The following is a 17,929-nucleotide window of genomic DNA, read 5'->3' as shown; positions in this document are numbered from 1 at the left end:
TTGAGTTAGGTTGACATTGTCATTATTGCCTTTTATGAAATTGAATATCAGATTCTCTCGTAGTCTTCCCCTTTCAAAACCTGAAAGGAACAGTTCCTTCAGCCTGTCAGTGAAGAACATTCAGAGGATACATCTGGTTGTTTTTCTCTGGTCAGATTCCTCTGCAGCAATATCCATTTAAGAATGTGGTGACCATAGATTTACACCATATTCTAAATGGGGCCTTATAAACAATTTCAACATACAGTAGCTTCTCTTGTTTTAAATTTGATACCCTTAATTTACTTTTTTGTTGGCATTTTTTAATGCTTCCCCTTAGTGTTAAGAAGGTGTAGATGAGGTGCCATCACACAAATCTTTTTTGACTCACTGACTGGTGAGGAATTACTGTCGCATACTCTTTGCACAAAGCAGAGTGACCTGGGTCACTCTGGGTTAGAAAATGGATGGATTCATGTAATAGACAGACTTTACTAGTGGGCTAGTCAAGTCCATCCGTTAGGTGCATCCATTCATTTTCTAACTGCTTTATTCAGTACAGGTTCAGGGGAGAGGCAGTACCCACCCTGGAAAGTAACAGGCACAAAGCAGAATACAGCCTGGACTCCAGTCCCTTGCAGTGCACACACAGATACTCTTACACTCACCCCATAGACAGTTTTCTCAAAAGCCAATTAACGTGCTGCTATGTCTCTGGACTGTTGGAGAAAACTGGAGCACCTGGAGGAAACCCATGTAAACATGGAGAGAACATACAAACTCCATACAGATAGCACTCCAGAAACCCAGGACCCCAGCACTGAGAGGCAGCAATGGCATCCACTGCACCACCATGCCACCCTTCACTTAACCAGTAAATAAGTATTTCAAATTATTTTCCATATACCTGGAAACCTACTGTTCTAAATGAAATTCTCCCAGTAATCACAATTAACACAAACCACCTGGAAGACTTACCCTAGACTTACCCTATTGTGGTGTTTCAATAGGCTAAAGCAGCTGTCAGTCGCCGAGGCTGGCGATCGTCACGTAAGGGGTGGGAGTTTATGCTAAACAGGCAGCGTCACGTGTCTTTTCCGTCTTGTAACTTGGTCGTGTGTTGCTGGGTAAGTAATGAAAGATAGCTGTGATATTTAATATAGTATATCGCGAGCTGATATTATAATAATAGACATGAATTCATCTTCAGTGCGCAGCATTATTAAAGCAAACCACACGTGCTGTACCGGTTTTGTCTTGAACTGTACTGATGAATCGTGTACTGTTATTACCAAATGTAAAAGACAATGTAAAAAAAAACTGCTTTATGGCTTTAAATGCAGCGTGTAATTCCTGATGCTGTGGTGCCGATAAAGACTAGACTGCAGAAGAGGATGTGAGGTGTTACACTAGCGGGTGCTCATTTAAGTTACTGTGAAGTCGGTGCTGCGAGTGGAGGACAACAGGCCGGGCAGAAAACTTGGACTTGAGGATGACTAAGTGTTGCTCAGTGGGATGGGTCTCCGCCATTCAAAGAACAGGGTTTTCTTCTACAACTTTCAGTTTTTTTTTGCATAGATGCATTTGGGGTCTAGGTGTGAAAGTACCTCTGTACTATAGGGACGAAATGTTAAGAATTTATCAAGAACTGCTGTTAAATGACACGGTAACTGCTTGTTACCGTGCATTTGTGTTTAGCAAGATCGGTTCCACTCGGTGGTTTCATTTCTTCAGGTGGCAGAACTCATCTTAATGGTGGTTTATTATTTTTATATTTCACTATTTGCTGAGTGTATACGTCTAAATTTAAACCCATGCAACTATACTCTGTACAATTTAAATACGAGCTAAATGCGTGGAGTATGCAGTCCAACACACCTAACCAGATGAAGGTCTACCTAGCGGGTCATCAGCTTTTTCAGTTTTCGGGGTGGCTCGGAGGACGGTTAAAAAAACACAAAAACCGACAAATGTCCGCCTGTTCCTCCAATTTCATGGTTTAAGCTCCTTTTTTATAACCCTACAGGACTGCTGGCTGGACCTCTCAGTAAAGCTCGTCAAATTCTTTTGTGGAAAAAAAGTCAGAAATGGCAAGGACCTGAGAGAAGTCAGGAGATTGACCAGTAGCTACGTGTATGAAATACATTTATTGGTGTAATAGATACAGATAATACCAGCGGAGGCATTGTTACGATGTCATATCTTAAATGTGTCTTTAATTTGTTTTCAGTGTGTTATTTGCATCATTCAGCCCCATTTCCCCAGTTGCTCATTTGCAGTGAGCTGTGCATGCAAAAAAACAGGTGATCTTTCTCTGAGGAACAGGAAACTCAGCTGGATGATAGGCACAGTAAATAGCTTCCAGCAAACCTGTGTATCAGTCCCCTGGGTCTTAAAGTAATGCTGACAGGGTTTTGTTTCACTGTTTGAAATCTATGAATGTGCTGTTCATAAACTCACTAGATTGTGTTCACAGAAAAGTGACCTCTCCCCACCCCTCTCTCTGGTTACTCAGAGGAAGTGGGAGCCTGTTCTACAGGAATAGGCTAATTGATGGGAGGTTGGAGGAGTGTGCAACAAGCTCCCCAACCATGTGATTGCAGCCGACATACCTTGTTTCCTTCAAGAAACGGCTGGATGAGATCATAGGATCATTTATCAACTAACTACCGATGGGCTTAATGGCCTCCTCTCTTCTGTAACCATTCTGATGTAAGCCACTGTACTTGTAGTGATGCTGGGAACGTATACTGAAGCATCCTGATGAATTGGCACTCTCAGTATGACGCAGCAGTTAAAACACCCCAGCTGTCCTGGGTCTGGGATATGCTGGCTCTGAGCCTCTGCCTGCAGTTGATGTCCTAGTGTGCCAGTTCTATGAGGGATACTGATCACTTCCCTTCCTACTGGATGGTAGGACACTGTGATTCACTCAGCTCCCTGCTAATGTGCAGATTCTCTTCTTTTTACATGTTGCACAACACAAAGTGTGCTGTCTCAGATCTTCCCAGAACTGCAGCATTTCTTAATGTGCTGTGGCATTACCACCCTTAGGCTTAATTCCAGTTTTTTTTTTTTTACGGCCTGTTCAAAGCTTTTGTTCTCCCATGGGTGAAACTGTACTCAAAGGTGCTTGACTGGTGCTATAAGGTTCAGTACCATCTCTTCAGTATTTCTAATGTTCATGAGCTGTTTTCTGTTTGCCTCTGTGTTTACATCAATTCATGTTATCTGCATCTGTACCTGCTGACGATTTTCAGCTGCAGGGCAGTCTTGTCATTTTTTATACTTGTTTTTCTTTGTGATTGATGTTTGTAGTCTCAGTACAATCCCCGATTTTTTTAAGAAGTACCTTTGTTCAAATAATTTGAGTTTCAAAAATGAGAAGATAACAAAAGTGGGTTTCTTAAAATGAGTTTTTAAACTTCAAATATTAATTCTGTCAAAAATGCACTGTTCCTTTGAGGTAGTGTAGGAATGAAAGAATTCAGGAATCCCTAGTGTAACAGTGACAGTATTTTTAGAGCCTGCCCTGTAACAACCTGCTCCAAGAGGAAATTGGGATTTGGGATTTATGATGTCTTTCTTTTGGAGTGAGAGAAAATAAAGAACATCAGCGCTCTTTTGATGAAATTATCATATGATTTAGTGCTTTAAATGCCTTCATCTAATTTAATAAAATATCCCATTTCAAGAGAAGATTAAACCTCAAGACAATTCATTGACACCCTAATCCAGAATCTCCACCAGAGAGCGCTGAAGATGACAGCACTGTTTAATGTGCTCTGATTGGTGTTGTGGTCCAATTTATTTGTGTTACAGGTATTAAGTGCTTGCTGAGACAGGAGAAACTGGTAGGGGCTAGTATGGGCTCTTCTTTGTCGGTACCGATAGCATGCAGGTAATCAGTGATTTAATTGAGACTAAGGGTCGTTGGGCACGTCAGGCTGTGAGGGAAGTTACTGTTTAACCACAGACAGCAGCCTTGTCAAATTTTGCAGGTCTGAGATTTTCCTTTGGCTGTTACTGTGAGTGTCAGCAGGGAGTTTTAAAACAGGGGTGGAGCTGTATCCTCAAGTATGTATAAATGAGGAAAGAAATCTGGTTTTGCTTTCTCTCACTTTCCAGCTGCGCTCCTGACACTCAGTGCTGCTTTCCCTCCTCCGATCCTGACTAATCTGTCGTAAAAGATGTCCGGCCTCCACTCTTTGTTCAAGTACATTGATGAGCATCAGGATGTGTACGTGGAGGTAAGACGTTTCATGCTAGATAGGCTGTAGCAGTAACTGTACACTGCTAAACATAACAAAGATTACAAAGCAATATAGCTCTGCACAGTACAATGAAATATTGTTCTGAGGAAAACTTCCAAAGCTGTGTAGCATTTTGATGTTTGCTCTTAACAGAATTGCACTCCTCATTTATTACACTGCAATTTAGACGCCTGGCAGATGGTGTGAAAGGAAAAGCTGAAGTCAGTCATGTGCTTTTTTTGACAAAACGTGCAACATCCGCGCTTTTGTGAGATGAGGACCTTCGCGTGACTTTTGAGGAAATAGAGATATTAACACAGCTTTTAACAATGAAAGAGCTGCCTTTTCATTTCTCTTCAGTGTGTTTATGGAACTTTATAGGTTGTAGGATTTTGTACAGAAATAAAATTCTTGCATATTTTTTTTACTAGATTGAATTATTTTATCAACTTTCTGGCCAGGAGCTTTTTGGAAAGATTGTGCAGTATTCTATGGTTGTTCTTAGTGCTCTTTGAATTTACCAGCTTACAGTTTGCTTGGATGGATTCTTAAAGGCTCTAAAATATGTTTCATGCTTTTGTTTGATCTACATGAGAAATAAAGCAGTTTTTGGAGAGTTGAAAAGCAACAACATACCTTCTGCAATTTCTGGGCCTGTAAACATCCTGAAGTTGTTAACCCAGTTCTTTGACTTTCCCTTTTCTGGAATGAAAAGTGTAGAATATACCCCTTGGTGTGTGTAAGGCCTGGTTGTGAATTCAGGGTTGTGCAACCAAATCAATATATGTTGATTATATATAATATATTATATACCAGTTGGGAGTGACTAATCAGCTATTGGCCAAACTTGCTTTGTTTTTTCATAGCTCTGCAGTTGGCACTCCGCCTGCTGCTCCTTTTCCTGGCCGTGTTTCTCTGTGAATCTGACCATACCTGCATCTCATTTGTGCCCTATTCCTCCCTGCACAGCGGCTGGCACAATGGGTGGCTGTGCAGAGCGTGTCGGCCTGGCCGGAGAAGAGAGGAGAGATCAGGAAGATGATGGAGATCGCCGCCAAGGAGATTGAGAGGCTGGGCGGATCAGTGGAGCTCGTGGACGTTGGAAAGCAAAAGGTGAGAGTGCCAAGTCAGCAAGACCTTCACTCGGCTCCGGGAGGAGGAGTGGCTTGTAGTTTTAATTTCGTGTTGCCAGACAAAGTCAAATAGCTTTGGCTCTTGGGCAGCCAACCCGACCTGTGCAGCTCTATGAAGTGTTGTCCCATTGTTTGAAATATCGAAAAGAATGTCCACACCCTCCGAGCTGCTGGTGCTGTTCGTGGTAACTACAAAAAGGTCTAGATGGGTCAGTTGGCCACCTCTCATTTGTAACTGTTGTTATGTACTTAAGAGCAGTTTCTTTTCAGCTTGTATGTTGTATTTCTACCGGTTGGTCCTTATTTACCTAAAACTTACACACTCTTGTGGGTTACAATGTGTTTTCTAGGTTGTTACAGATAATTCAGAGGAAATCCCCTCCTGTAGTCAGATGTTGTTCCTATGGGTTGCATTTCCAAACCAAATTGCCACTCAGGGTATCTAGCTGATGTCCAGTTTGGGATAGTCTTTAATTGAGCTTAAACCCCATCAAAGCAGGGATGCAGTAAATTGGCTCTAAATTCTCTGGGCTCTTAGAGCTGCTTTTTATCCCTGGAAATGTATCGGTGAAGTTAAAATGCACCAAGATGATAAGGATGCAGAGATGCTCCTCTCCTTTATAAGTTTCTGTCTTTGTCTGCAGTAATTCCTTATCTGTGGTTCTATCAGTGTGCAAACTCAGCAGGCTTCAGCGTTTTAGTATATTGAGAATACTGCTGGCAGGTTGCACCGAGCCTGTCTTTCTGATCACATTACACCAGTGCTTCTGTAACGGACACCTTTAAACCCTTTGTCCTGTATTTTTTATTCTGGCGAACAGAACATCTGTCTACCCCATAGGAATGTAAGTTCTAAAAGATAGCAAGCACTACTTGTAAGAATGTTTTTTCATGTTGCCGTTCAAACCTGGGTTTCCAGAAACCAGATCGCAGTTTAAAGTTAGAGAAAAACTGATAGGACTTTATAGGCCTTCAGTGTCAAATAAACAAAGGTTGCCTCATACCCCGCCTCATGCCTCCTGGCTGGCTTGATCCCGCGGGTAACAGTGGGTCCCATGATTAACGTGTGACTCCTCTGTTGTTTCCCAGCTTCCCGATGGAGCAGAGATTCCCTTGCCGCCCATCATCCTGGGCCAGCTGGGCTCAGACCCCGGAAAGAAGACTGTGTGCATCTACGGGCACCTGGACGTGCAGCCTGCCCACATCGAGGACGGCTGGGACAGCGAGCCCTTCACCCTGGTGGAGAGAGACGGTGAGACTGGTGGACTCCATAGCGTGGCCGAGCAGTATTTGCCTCTGAGCACTGCGGGTTTCTGGGCACCTCGCGTATCTCAGACTTCACACCCAGCACTTCTGCTCACACACACTGGCCCCCAGACCCGTCACTCAGGAAGAGGCCTAATAACCCACGAACTTCATGATGAGTTCTTGTCCTAATACTGTTATACCCTCCACACAACACCAGCTTGACATGCTGTTTAAGCATTTCAGCGGTAAACTGAACTGCTCAACACCAAGGTTTTTTTTAAAAATAATTTTATGTTTGTAACCCCAACATGGTTGTGAAAAGTGTATCCTATTGCCGCATAGCCGTGCTAATCTATTACAGAGTTTTAAACAAAACAAACCTGGTTGAGTTAAGCTGACTGCCGTGGGGGAGCTGTGACAGAGTTCACTCCTCGGAGGAGCTAAGTGTCCTACGCACTTGTTCAAAGTCCAGTGGCTGCAGCTCAAGGACAATATCTTCTGGCAGAATTTCACCTGTGCAGCTCAGCAGAATACTGAAACTCAGCTCCAGTCTGAAGTAGTAAAGGTGGCTCCTTTGCTATGCAATCGTATGTATTTGTGTATTATTTTGTGATAATGTATACTCACTAATTAGTACAGGGCAGTGTAAGGATCATTAGATTGCATTAGATTAGCAAAACTAATGCAGTGCAGTGGAGATATCCAAAGTTTTGTGGGAGGCATCTCAAAGCACAGATCACAATAAAAACCTGTTGTAAAATGTTGCTTTCAATACACCTCCTGATTACAGTGGCTTTAAGTGTTATTTTAAAGAACTTATCAACAGTGCTCTGAATTGGAATTATTTCCAGGCCTTGTGCTTCTTACTCAACACAGTCTTGTGACACAGCAACACAACTGATTGATTGTACAGTAGTTTACTATTGCAACATCTTTTGTTAAAACCACTTCTGGCAGTTCTAAGCAAGCTGACAAAGTCTGAATTGAAAAATGTGGTGCTGACAGTGCATTCATGCACCCTAGTGGAAAAAAGAGAAGATTTGAGTTCAGACTGATAGCTGTTGCCTCCTGCACTTACTTGGCTGCATAAAACCGCTAGGAGAAATGCTTTAATGCTTCATATTAGCTCATTTTCTTTTAAAAAATCATTATAGAACCTAAAAAAAGCACCTTAAAAAAAGATACATTGAAATGTGAGAATGCTTGAACATTATGACAGGACCTGGAATGCTTTGACATTTGTGTAATAGCAGTAGATGGAGGCGATAAAGGTGACATGTGGCGCAGTAAATTCATCCCTAGCCAGAGCAGCTGAGTACATGAGGTTACAGGTCCAGACCGGAAGCAGAGATGGCACTTTCCTGAAGAATAAAGCAACTCACCTAAATTGCTCTTGAGCTGAAGATCGGCTGCAATTTCATGTTAACCTGTGCACATGTGCACATTCTTCAACATGAAGAAGATACAGCTTCTATATTTAATGCGTTGAAATAAAAGCATTAAATGATACCAAAGGTTAAAGGGGATATAGAGTTTGTGGTGACTTTTAACACTCCTTTACTTTGAGTTTTTATTTCAACGCTCTGTATTCTTCGTCCCAGGGAAGCTGTTTGGACGCGGCTCTACAGACGACAAAGGACCAGTGTTGGCATGGTTCAACTGCATCGAGGCCTATCAGAAGACACAGCAGGTAGGGCAGCATTGCGCCACATTGGCAGGACAACTGTGCAAAGGTCTGTCTATATCAAAGACAGATCACCAGGCTCAGCAGGTTGCGCTTTGCTTCGGGCCAAAATCTTATCATTCCTTGATTATTTGTAATGGCTGTTGGATTTTGTTAACTGCAGCTGGGAAAAGTGCCAGTTCTTAGCCTCCGGATTCAAAAACTGCTTTAACAGGTGAAATAAAGTCTTCACCCTGGAGCAGTAATTTTAGACCACAAAGTAACAGAAATGATAAATTCATTTTCTGGTTCCAGTCTTAATTTTATCTAAAGGTCACCTACTTCATAATAATTAATAATTCCTTACAGTTATATAGCATTTTTCTGGACACTCTACTCAAAGCGCTTTACAAGTAATGGGGACTCTTCTCCAACACCAGTGTGTAGCCCCAACTGAATGATGGGACGGCAGCCATAGTGCGGTAGTACGCTCCCCACACCAGCTATCAGTGGGGAGGAGAACAGAGTAATGAAGCCAGTTCATAGATGGGGATTATTAGGAGGCTATGATTGGTAAAGCCAATATACTTTGAGCAAATTAGGTCAATAACACTTACCAATTAACTTTGTGAAAGTGAAGATTTATTTTTAAAGCATCAGTGTCGCATTGTTTTAAGTTTAAGATATCCTGTAGAACAATGTAAGCAACTGTGGCTGGTATCAGAATAGTAGCGGCTGTTTAAGTGCTGTGTCTGGAAGGGGCTGGTCTAAAATATCAGCCCACACCAGTAGGTGGAAGTGATTGCAAACTTCCAGAGCATGGAACACATTTGGTTGAACAGGTACTTGTGGGAGTTCAGTCCTTTGAAGGAGAAACTTAATATATTCTGAGACTGTTCTCTTACAACTTTTAAGAATATGCTAGGTGTTTGAGGAATAGAAATGGAGCTTCAGAGAGATAGACTTTTTGCCAGTTTAGCAAGGGTTTGCAACCCCTCTCTGTCACTCTGTGTTAATGGTAAGGATGGTGCCTAGGCTCTGCTTGTGACCTCTGAAGATGTGCAACATACAGTTAGCAGAGATGTCAGAGGAAGGCTGTGCGTCATCTCATCTCTTCCAGGCTTTAGCATGAAAGCAAGTGGAATGATGAATGACTACTGCAAGAGAAAATATAATGAATGTAAAATAAGGAACTTGGGTGAAAGTAATATAATCCAACATGACACATTAGTGTTCTCTGAAGTTACATAACCATATGTGTGTACAATAGGTTGGTAACTGAAATAATCTCATCCCTTAAATTCAGGGAGTAGGGACTCTCGCAATCAGGAAATATAATGGAAGTTGAGAAAGACACAGGACTGCTGTGCTTCAATCCAGCAGGATGTATAGGTCTCTTTTAATTCTTGCTTTAGGTATGCAATTCAAGAGCATAGGCTTGAGTTCAGTAGGAAATAATTAGTTACTTAACACAGGGCCAAGTGAAAATGAGAATTACATAAATTGTTTTTGTCTGTTCAGAAGCTGATTTCAGCTTGTCTTTTGTCCAAACAAAGTAAAGTAAAGAAGTAGAGTAAAGAAGGATATAAAATAGTCACAAGGGTTTTGATTTGCTTTCTGTTTCACAATTGCAGGAGCTGCCCATCAACATCAAGTTCTGCCTTGAAGGTATGGAGGAGTCTGGCTCAGAGGGGCTGGACGACCTGGTGTTCTCCCACAAAGACACCTTCTTCAAGGAAGTCGACTACGTCTGCATTTCTGATAACTACTGGCTCGGCAAGAAGAAGCCCTGTATAACATACGGGCTCAGGGGCATCACCTATTTCTTTGTGGAGGTATGCGACATGCCCAGCTTGTGTTGCTCTGTCTCTTGCACTGGTGTCAAAGGTGTTGTTACACCTGGATTTTTGGAATTTCATACATGGATTAGGAAACTGTTTTTAAGAAAGAGTTCTTACCTTTGCTTCTGCCCAGTGCAAAACATTATGCATTTGCATTAATTCGAACAGGTATGTCTAGAACTGAATATATTTGAAATGCTTGCCTTTTAAGGGTGTATTACCATATTTGTGCTTGTGGTGCTTCCATTCAGTTGTTTGTCAGTGTAGTTTACAACAGACTTATCAAACAGAGCAAAACTGTCGCAGCTTACAATAATGTTGATTAGGATTAAAGCCAGTGAATTATGAATAAATAGTGGGCAAACAAACATTTTTTGATATTATGTACAGTATGCCTGTGTCTATACTATTAAACATTTTATAATTCAGTTTATGCAGTTAATGTTTTATGAAAAAGATAATTATCAAATAGTAGTTTTCATATTTGTTTTATCATTAAGCATTCAATCATGTTACAGTACATCAGAGCAATCAGGGTTAAATTAATTACAAATTAAAACATTACATCAGGGTTGTGTTCCAAATAGCATCAAAATGATTGTATTTGTTTGCTGACAGTATTCAGTTCCTCTAAGGTAAATGAAAGCTGGTTAAGCAGCAGTGATATATCAAACTGAAGAAAAAAAAATAATATCAAACTGTTGTCACCACTGACAAGCTCATGTATCCTCACTGCTGATACTGACTTCAATATTTGATTTTGGTCTTGGAAGACTTCACATCTGAACAAGTTAAAATATTTGGCTTCCTGAAGAAGATTCCTCTATATTTTCAGTGTTTGTGGAGATCTAAAGATCTTCAAGTGTAACCCCCCAACCTTGTTTCATTAATAACAATCTCTAATATAGATTGATGAAAAAGGTGAACTGATTTAGCTTGGTGGTTTATCCAATTACAACTTTTGCGGTTACAACTCATTTCCGCATGATTTATTTTTCTTAGCTTCAGCCTCTATTAATGCAGAGTACAATTAGACACCATTAGACATGGGCGTGTTTTGAATGTGCATGAAAACAGGGAGCTTAAAGAAAGATCAGAGGGCAGCAGATCTTTTGAAAAGCGTGTTTGGTGAGAGAATGATTCAGTTTCACCCTGGGCTGTAATGTATGGGGCGTCTCTCGTTTCCTGCAGGTGGAATGCTCTGACAAAGACCTCCACTCGGGAGTGTTTGGGGGTTCGGTCCATGAAGCCATGACTGACCTCATTGCCCTGATGGGTGAGTGATCCCAGCTTTTGAGCTTGTGGTCTTGCAGAAAACCTGACGCCCGATCAGCAATCACTCTACACATGCTCTTCCAGTCAGCAAGGCAGCGCTGACACGGGAGAGGTGTGCCTGTTCCCGGAGGGCCACTGGAGTTCTGGGAAATACAGTCCTGCCAGAATACCTGTTTCTTTTTCATTCCTGTAACCAGGATTTGATTGTAGGAGGACCACCCCTATCCCAAACCCTGTTTGTAGCCCCAATCATGGTCATTATTTAAATTAAACAGTACCATAAGCAAATTTGGTTGTGAAAAAAAGTTTGTGAACCCTTTGGAATTATCTGTATTTCTGCATCAATGGCTCCTAAAATGTAATCTGATAATAATAAATAAAGACAGTCTTATTTAACAAACAACACACACAACATTTTAAATGGTCATATCTTTATTGAACAAATGGTTTAAACAATCAAGGTCATTGATGAAAAAAGTATGTGAACCCTTATATTTAGTAACTAGTAGAACCTGCTTTATTGGCAATAACCTCAACAAACACTTTCTGTAGCTGCTGGTCAGACTTGCACAGGAGTTAGATGGTATTTTGGCCCATTCCACAAAACTGTTTCAGTTCACACCTGCAGAATTCCACTACGTTCTTAAAGAAAGACTTGGCATCTCCTTGTAGGTGCTTTATAAAGCAAGTAAGATTCCCCAGAACACACCACTTCCTCACAAGTGTGAAACATTGTACATTTTTTTAATTGTCTGGGTGTAAATAAAGAATGTATTTACTGTGTTTTGATTTAGTTTTATGTCGGTGTAAACTAGGAGTTCTCCTGCCGCATGTGAATTCCTCAGATATCATCTTGACCTGAAGTGGGGAAGTGTGGGGAAGATCCTTAACTGCAGGCAAAACTCTTCTCCTTCAGTTTTATAAAAATCTCATTACGGTGTCCTCTGTGCTTTGCAGGGTCTCTGGTGGATAAGAGAGGTAGAATTCTCGTCCCTGGCATGTACGATGCAGTGGCTCCCTTAACCGATGAAGAGAAGAAGCTCTATCAAAAGATAGACTTTGATCTGGAGGAGTTCTCCAAAGATGTGGGAGCCTGCAAGTTGCTACATGACACAAAGGTACCCTCCATCTGACTGTTGGAGGTTATGAATATCCAGTAGTGCAGTGTGTGTGTGACCAGCAGAGGGCAGGTGATCACAGAAGCAGGGTGCTGATTAGAAGAACAGTAGCGGGGATAATAATAATAATAATAATTGCTTACACTTATATAGCGCTTTTCTGGACACTCCACTCAAAGCGCTTTACAGGTAATGGGGTCTCCCCTCCACCACCACCAATGTGCAGCATCCACCTGGATGATGCGACGGCAGCCATAGTGCGCCAGAACGCTCACCACACATCAGCTATTAGTGGGGAGGAGAGCAGAGTAATGAAGCCAATTCATAGATGGGGATTATTAGGAGGCCATGATTGGTAAGGGCCAATGGGAAATTTGGCCAGGACACCGGGGTTACACCCCTACTCTTTTCGAGAAACGCCCTGGGATTTTTAATGACCACAGAGAGTCAGGACCTCGGTTTTACGTCTCATCCGAAGGACGGCACCTGTTTACAGTATAGTGTCCCCATCACTATACTGGGGCATTAGGACCCACGTGGACCACAGGGTGAGTGCCCCCTGCTGGCCCCACTAACACCTCTTCCAGGGATGAGGCCAGAGCTGACATATCTAAAACTCAGAATGAATTATCAGGAAGCAGCAAAAAATCTGCAACTTTCAGGCAGCTCACTGGAATAAGTTTTTCACCAAGAAAAAAATAGTTCAAATTCAGTTCCAGTGGGTTAAGATGTGTAGCTACCCTTTTTCCCCCCACAGGGGCTCTGTCTCCTTTTCTTTCTTTGTGAGCCTAACACTCTTGACAAATAGGTAAATCTGCTGTTTTCCCAAAACTCGGGTGTAAATAAATGCACTGGAGCGAAACAACGACGAGGGCAAAAAGATCCAGTTGAATCGGGCAACGTAAGGGCAAAGTAATCAATCACGTTTTAAAAACCTGTGCCAAAAACCATTCTGGGGATCTGCCTCCAGCCCAAAGTATTTAATTTTCACTCACTATAGAATATTGTATAAAAACAGAACGAGAGGCAGTGGAAGGTCCTTACAAGTATAGAAATACATATGTCGGTGTGTGTACTTCCTGATTAGGAATTTCGTATGTCATCGTTGACTTCCAGGAGCAAATTCTGATGCACCGCTGGCGGTACCCCTCTCTCTCCCTGCACGGCATTGAGGGAGCTTTCTCTGCCTCAGGAGCAAAAACTGTCATTCCCCGCAAGGTGATCGGGAAGTTCTCCATCCGCCTAGTGCCCGACATGGACCCCAAAGTTGTGGAGAAACAGGTAAGGGGCAAGACTGAACATGTCGTTTTAATATCTATTTTACACAGTGAGCCACTTGAAAAAAAAGCAGATTGTGACCCCAAGAACTTGAATCCAACTGAGCTGCTGCTTGATGTGAATTATTGCAGCATGCCATGATAAGACAACTCTGGTATTTTCTTTTTTCACTTTTTCATATTGCGCTAGATTGTTTACGAAATGACCCTCCTATGTTTTCATATTTCTGTACCTGTACTGCATCAACATAACTTTATATACCATTCACACCCCCTTCTGGACAGATCTGAGTAAAAAGAGTATTTTACAGTATTTTACAGTATCTAGGGTAGCTTTCTCCATACAGGACCAAAAGATTAAGTTATTTCAGCCAGTCAGGGTAGAACTTGAGAGCAAAATACTGCAGAAAAGCAATGTGCTGTATATTGTTTTGCACATTTTTAAGTTTAGTGTACAGAGGTGGAAATGTTTTGAATTCCATCAGTATTTAATCAGATAAGTTTTTTAAAAATCATGAAACTTATTAAGAGGTTTATCCAGAAGCCTTTTGCTAAGCAGTTAATCTCACAAGAGCAGACTGGGTTTTTCAGAATCCAGTGGTCAGCAGTCAATGTGCCAAGTGGAGTTCTTGCCACCCAGATAGGTAGTTCTTCACTGCAGAGCATAAAAACAATGCAAGGTTTTAATTAAATACCTGTAGACTTTTTTTTGAGAAATTGTTGGGCAATCTATTGGCTTGTTGTGACCTGCTTTGATTATTTTTGCAGGTCAGCCATTACAAAAATTATTTGAAGGAGATTAGAGAGATTATGTGCACATTGCATATTAATTTGCATATTTACAGACCTGACTCCAAAATTCAAGCCTGAACTAGCAAAAAGAGCATAGCAGACTTGACAAAACTGGGATCTACCACAAGTTTCTTTGCCCTGTATGGTATTTCATACTTGAATCTAAGTCTTTGATTAGACATTTATTTTATCTTTAGGTAGCTGAACAGCAGGATTTCAGTCCCTGTGTTGGTTAGCCCAGAAAAAAAAATATTTATTTTGCTGGTTTGAATTTGTGGTTTCTTTAATCCTTTTTCAGAAAAACTGTGACTTGTCTGCTGCAAACATGCAAAACGTTTTTCCTTCATGTCCTGTCTTTCAAGGTCAGCGAGCACTTGAAGAAGACATTCGCTGATCTGGGCAGTCCCAACCAGATGAAAGTATCCATGGGTCACGGGGCCAAAGCCTGGGTCTCTGATTTCAACCACCCCCACTACATAGCTGGCAGAAAGGCCATGAAGACAGGTAGAGTATGCTGTGGAATCATCACCTGGCTACTGACAAACTCACTCTTACATCGGGGGGTTCCTGTATCAAAGAATGACCCATGACATCCGTCTTCCAAACTGTGTCTGCTCTGTGCTCTGTGTGTCATTCTCCACAATTAAGGATAAACCCCACTATAAAGGCTTATGGGTTTGCCACTACATTGAGGATTGTGTAGCCAACTCTCTATGCTGTCCCAATATGGTTTCATTAGTTTTGCGTTAAGTTGGATGTTCCTGGTTCGCAGCTTTCTCTTGTGTTAAAATGAGGTCAGTGCTAGATGACCTTCTTCGGTATCCAGGATGCAGACATGCTGACATCAGCACAGGAACTTCCATCCATGTCAGAACAGCAGTGTGCATTGTGTGGGTTATTTTAAAGATTTGTGTTTGTCAAAGCCATTAATATTCCACCAATGATCTGTCTTGCAAAGGGGCGCCAGTTTTATTCCGGACTGCTGCGTGTCTGAGGCCGTGCGTATCACAATGTTTAAACCTTGCAGTCATAGGATCAAGACCAACACAGACCCAGTGTGGTGCCAAATCGTCATTATCGCAATGTCAAACCTGGTCGGTCACAGCGGTCGGTCCTCTAGCTGCTGGAAGAAAACAGCAGTTGAGCTTTGTTTCCTCCTTTATTTTTTTTTTTCCCACCCCCCAGTTTTCGGTGTGGAGCCTGACCTGACGAGAGAAGGAGGAAGCATTCCCGTCACCCTGACGTTCCAGGAGGCCACAGGGCGCAATGTCATGCTGCTGCCGTTGGGGGCTGCCGATGACGGGGCCCATTCCCAAAACGAGAAAATCAACAGGTGATCTCTTAGAATGGGCTGAGGGTCTATGTATCAGCTCTCCGGTTCCTCCAAATGGTAATATTGGGGCAAATAATCCTTGGGACGTGCCAGATGGATCAAGACTCAAAGGTTACAAGGTTACATCTCATTCAGCTGCAAATTTTTAGCTTTTAAGGAGTTCTGCTTTCTTAACGAGAGATTATTGTGAAGAAAGGGGTCTGCAGATTATTCATTTGCACCTGGAAAAGGTCACCAGCAAGGAAGTCAACACCAGAAAGCTACTATTGTAATACAAAATGGGACATGACTTTTAAAATCTGTTCCTAAGAGTTTGATTATTTTGCTTATACTGTAGATCATGTGGGAAAAGTGGAGAATATATTTTGAAGAATGGAAACAAATTGGGCATTTCTTTTTCAGGTCCAACTACATACAAGGAACCAAGCTGCTGGGAGCTTACTTCCATGAAGTCTCTCTTCTGGAGTAATCGGATAAGTTACATTGCGTTAAGCATGGAAGTGTAACACGCCATCTGATGGACTTTGGACAACCCACACCGTTTTTCTTTTTCTTTTTTAATTTCGTGGCCCATGGGTGTTTAGCTTTACTTCAGTCTCTCAGTAAAGGCTTGTCAAAAGAAATGTTAACTGCAAGCCAGATCTGCGGTTGAAAAAGTTACAGGACAGCAGTGATTGCCTATGGTGGAAACAGGGCATTTTGCTGCTTGTGTGTATGACTGAATTAGAGGAAGCATCACATATTTGTTTGAAGGCAAACTTGTGCCTGTATCCAATCAGTAGAGCGCTGGAGAATGGGGGGAGTTCTGTTTTTAATCGAGTACTGACACATGATGCTGAGCCAATAATCCTTGGTAACGAGATCATGAATTAAATTCTAATTCGCTAGCAGGCAGGTGATAGAAGCGGGAGCTGACATATTTGAGAGAGAGGACAGAACAACAGGAAGGCTTTTTTTCCCCCCCCAAGATTGTCTTCACTACCCCTTCCAAAGCCATGAGTATACCTCTGATCGTCACCTGAGAAAAGCGCACACGTAATAAATTGTAAAAATAAAAAGACAAAAAATGACATAGATCACTGAGCCTTGTTTTTTTTTAAATACTCTGAAAATGTTGAACCTACAATATGAATTTGTAATGACAACTTTAAGCATTAAAGTATAAAAATATGCAACAGTACCGTTTCTTAATTTTTCAACAACCAGCAAACACTCATTTTTATCCTGTGCACAGTTTTGCTTGGTCAGTGTCTATCAGCTGTGTCAAATAGGAGAAGCCCTGGGTAGCAAGACGGTGGGTTCGTTAAAACCCAATTATTAAAATGAGCGCTGCAAGAGAATGATGAAATACATGCAAGATAAAGATGTGGGGGAATTTAAGATCTGATTGATCAGCATGTTTCTGTCTAAATAGCTGTGTCTGTTTGAACAGTGTTTCATGAGCAGGTTAGATTAGCTCCCGTACAAACCAGTGGACCTTGTTGCTTCTGATTGATCTCCTGATAGGAGACTCCAAGGTCTTTGCACTGGTCTTTATGGGCCTTGATTTCTCAACCCTGTCCAGATTATCAGGAGTTGTCTGCAGGGCTTTTTGCATGTAAATGCAAACAGGCAAAGTACAGAAAACCCTCCATAATTAAGATGCCCGTCCATGTTGTTAAAACCCAGGTTTCTTTTATGAAATAGTTGAATATGATCTTCAGATTATTTGGCTGTCAACATCTAAATGAACTGAACGACTTCATCTTCTCTGGAATCTAATGCATTATGAGAATAAGAAGAGAGGTTTTATTTCAGTCTAAACCAGACGGTAACATGTCAAATACGAAAAAGTATTTGACATGAAAAAGTATGAAATAAAAGCATTTCAATCTTCTTTTTAATGTGCTTGATGTTTCTTTTTAATAAAACTGCAAAATGTAACAGTGGCCTGAGAATGAAAACATAGGACAAGTTTACTAAACTGGAATTTATTTTTCAGTTTATTAACCTCAAAATTCATATACAAGATTGGGGC

The 17,929-nt window shown here is 41.5% G+C and overlaps 2 protein-coding genes across 2 annotated transcripts in view; one reads left to right on the top strand and one right to left on the bottom strand.

Moving 5' to 3' along the window:
- The window catches only part of LOC148651237 (uncharacterized), a 126,314-nt gene that overhangs the window by 13,124 nt on the left and 95,261 nt on the right, over nt 1-17,929 (bottom strand). The window lies entirely within an intron of this gene.
- On the top strand, nt 974-17,089 carry cndp2 (carnosine dipeptidase 2). The gene is made up of 12 exons (XM_088601296.1): nt 974-1,106; nt 4,108-4,229; nt 5,202-5,345; nt 6,455-6,617; nt 8,215-8,303; nt 9,911-10,111; nt 11,309-11,393; nt 12,350-12,510; nt 13,627-13,791; nt 14,942-15,083; nt 15,765-15,912; nt 16,315-17,089. The coding sequence occupies exons 2-12, from the start codon at nt 4,170-4,172 to the stop codon at nt 16,379-16,381; spliced, it is 1,425 nt and encodes a 474-aa protein (XP_088457422.1). The 5' UTR covers nt 974-1,106; nt 4,108-4,169; the 3' UTR covers nt 16,382-17,089.

Source organism: Lepisosteus platostomus, chromosome 12 (genome assembly GCF_059453375.1).
Source record: "Lepisosteus platostomus isolate fLepPlt1 chromosome 12, fLepPlt1.hap1, whole genome shotgun sequence".
Lineage (NCBI taxonomy): Eukaryota > Metazoa > Chordata > Actinopteri > Semionotiformes > Lepisosteidae > Lepisosteus > Lepisosteus platostomus.
This window is presented reverse-complemented; position numbering and strand designations above follow the sequence as displayed.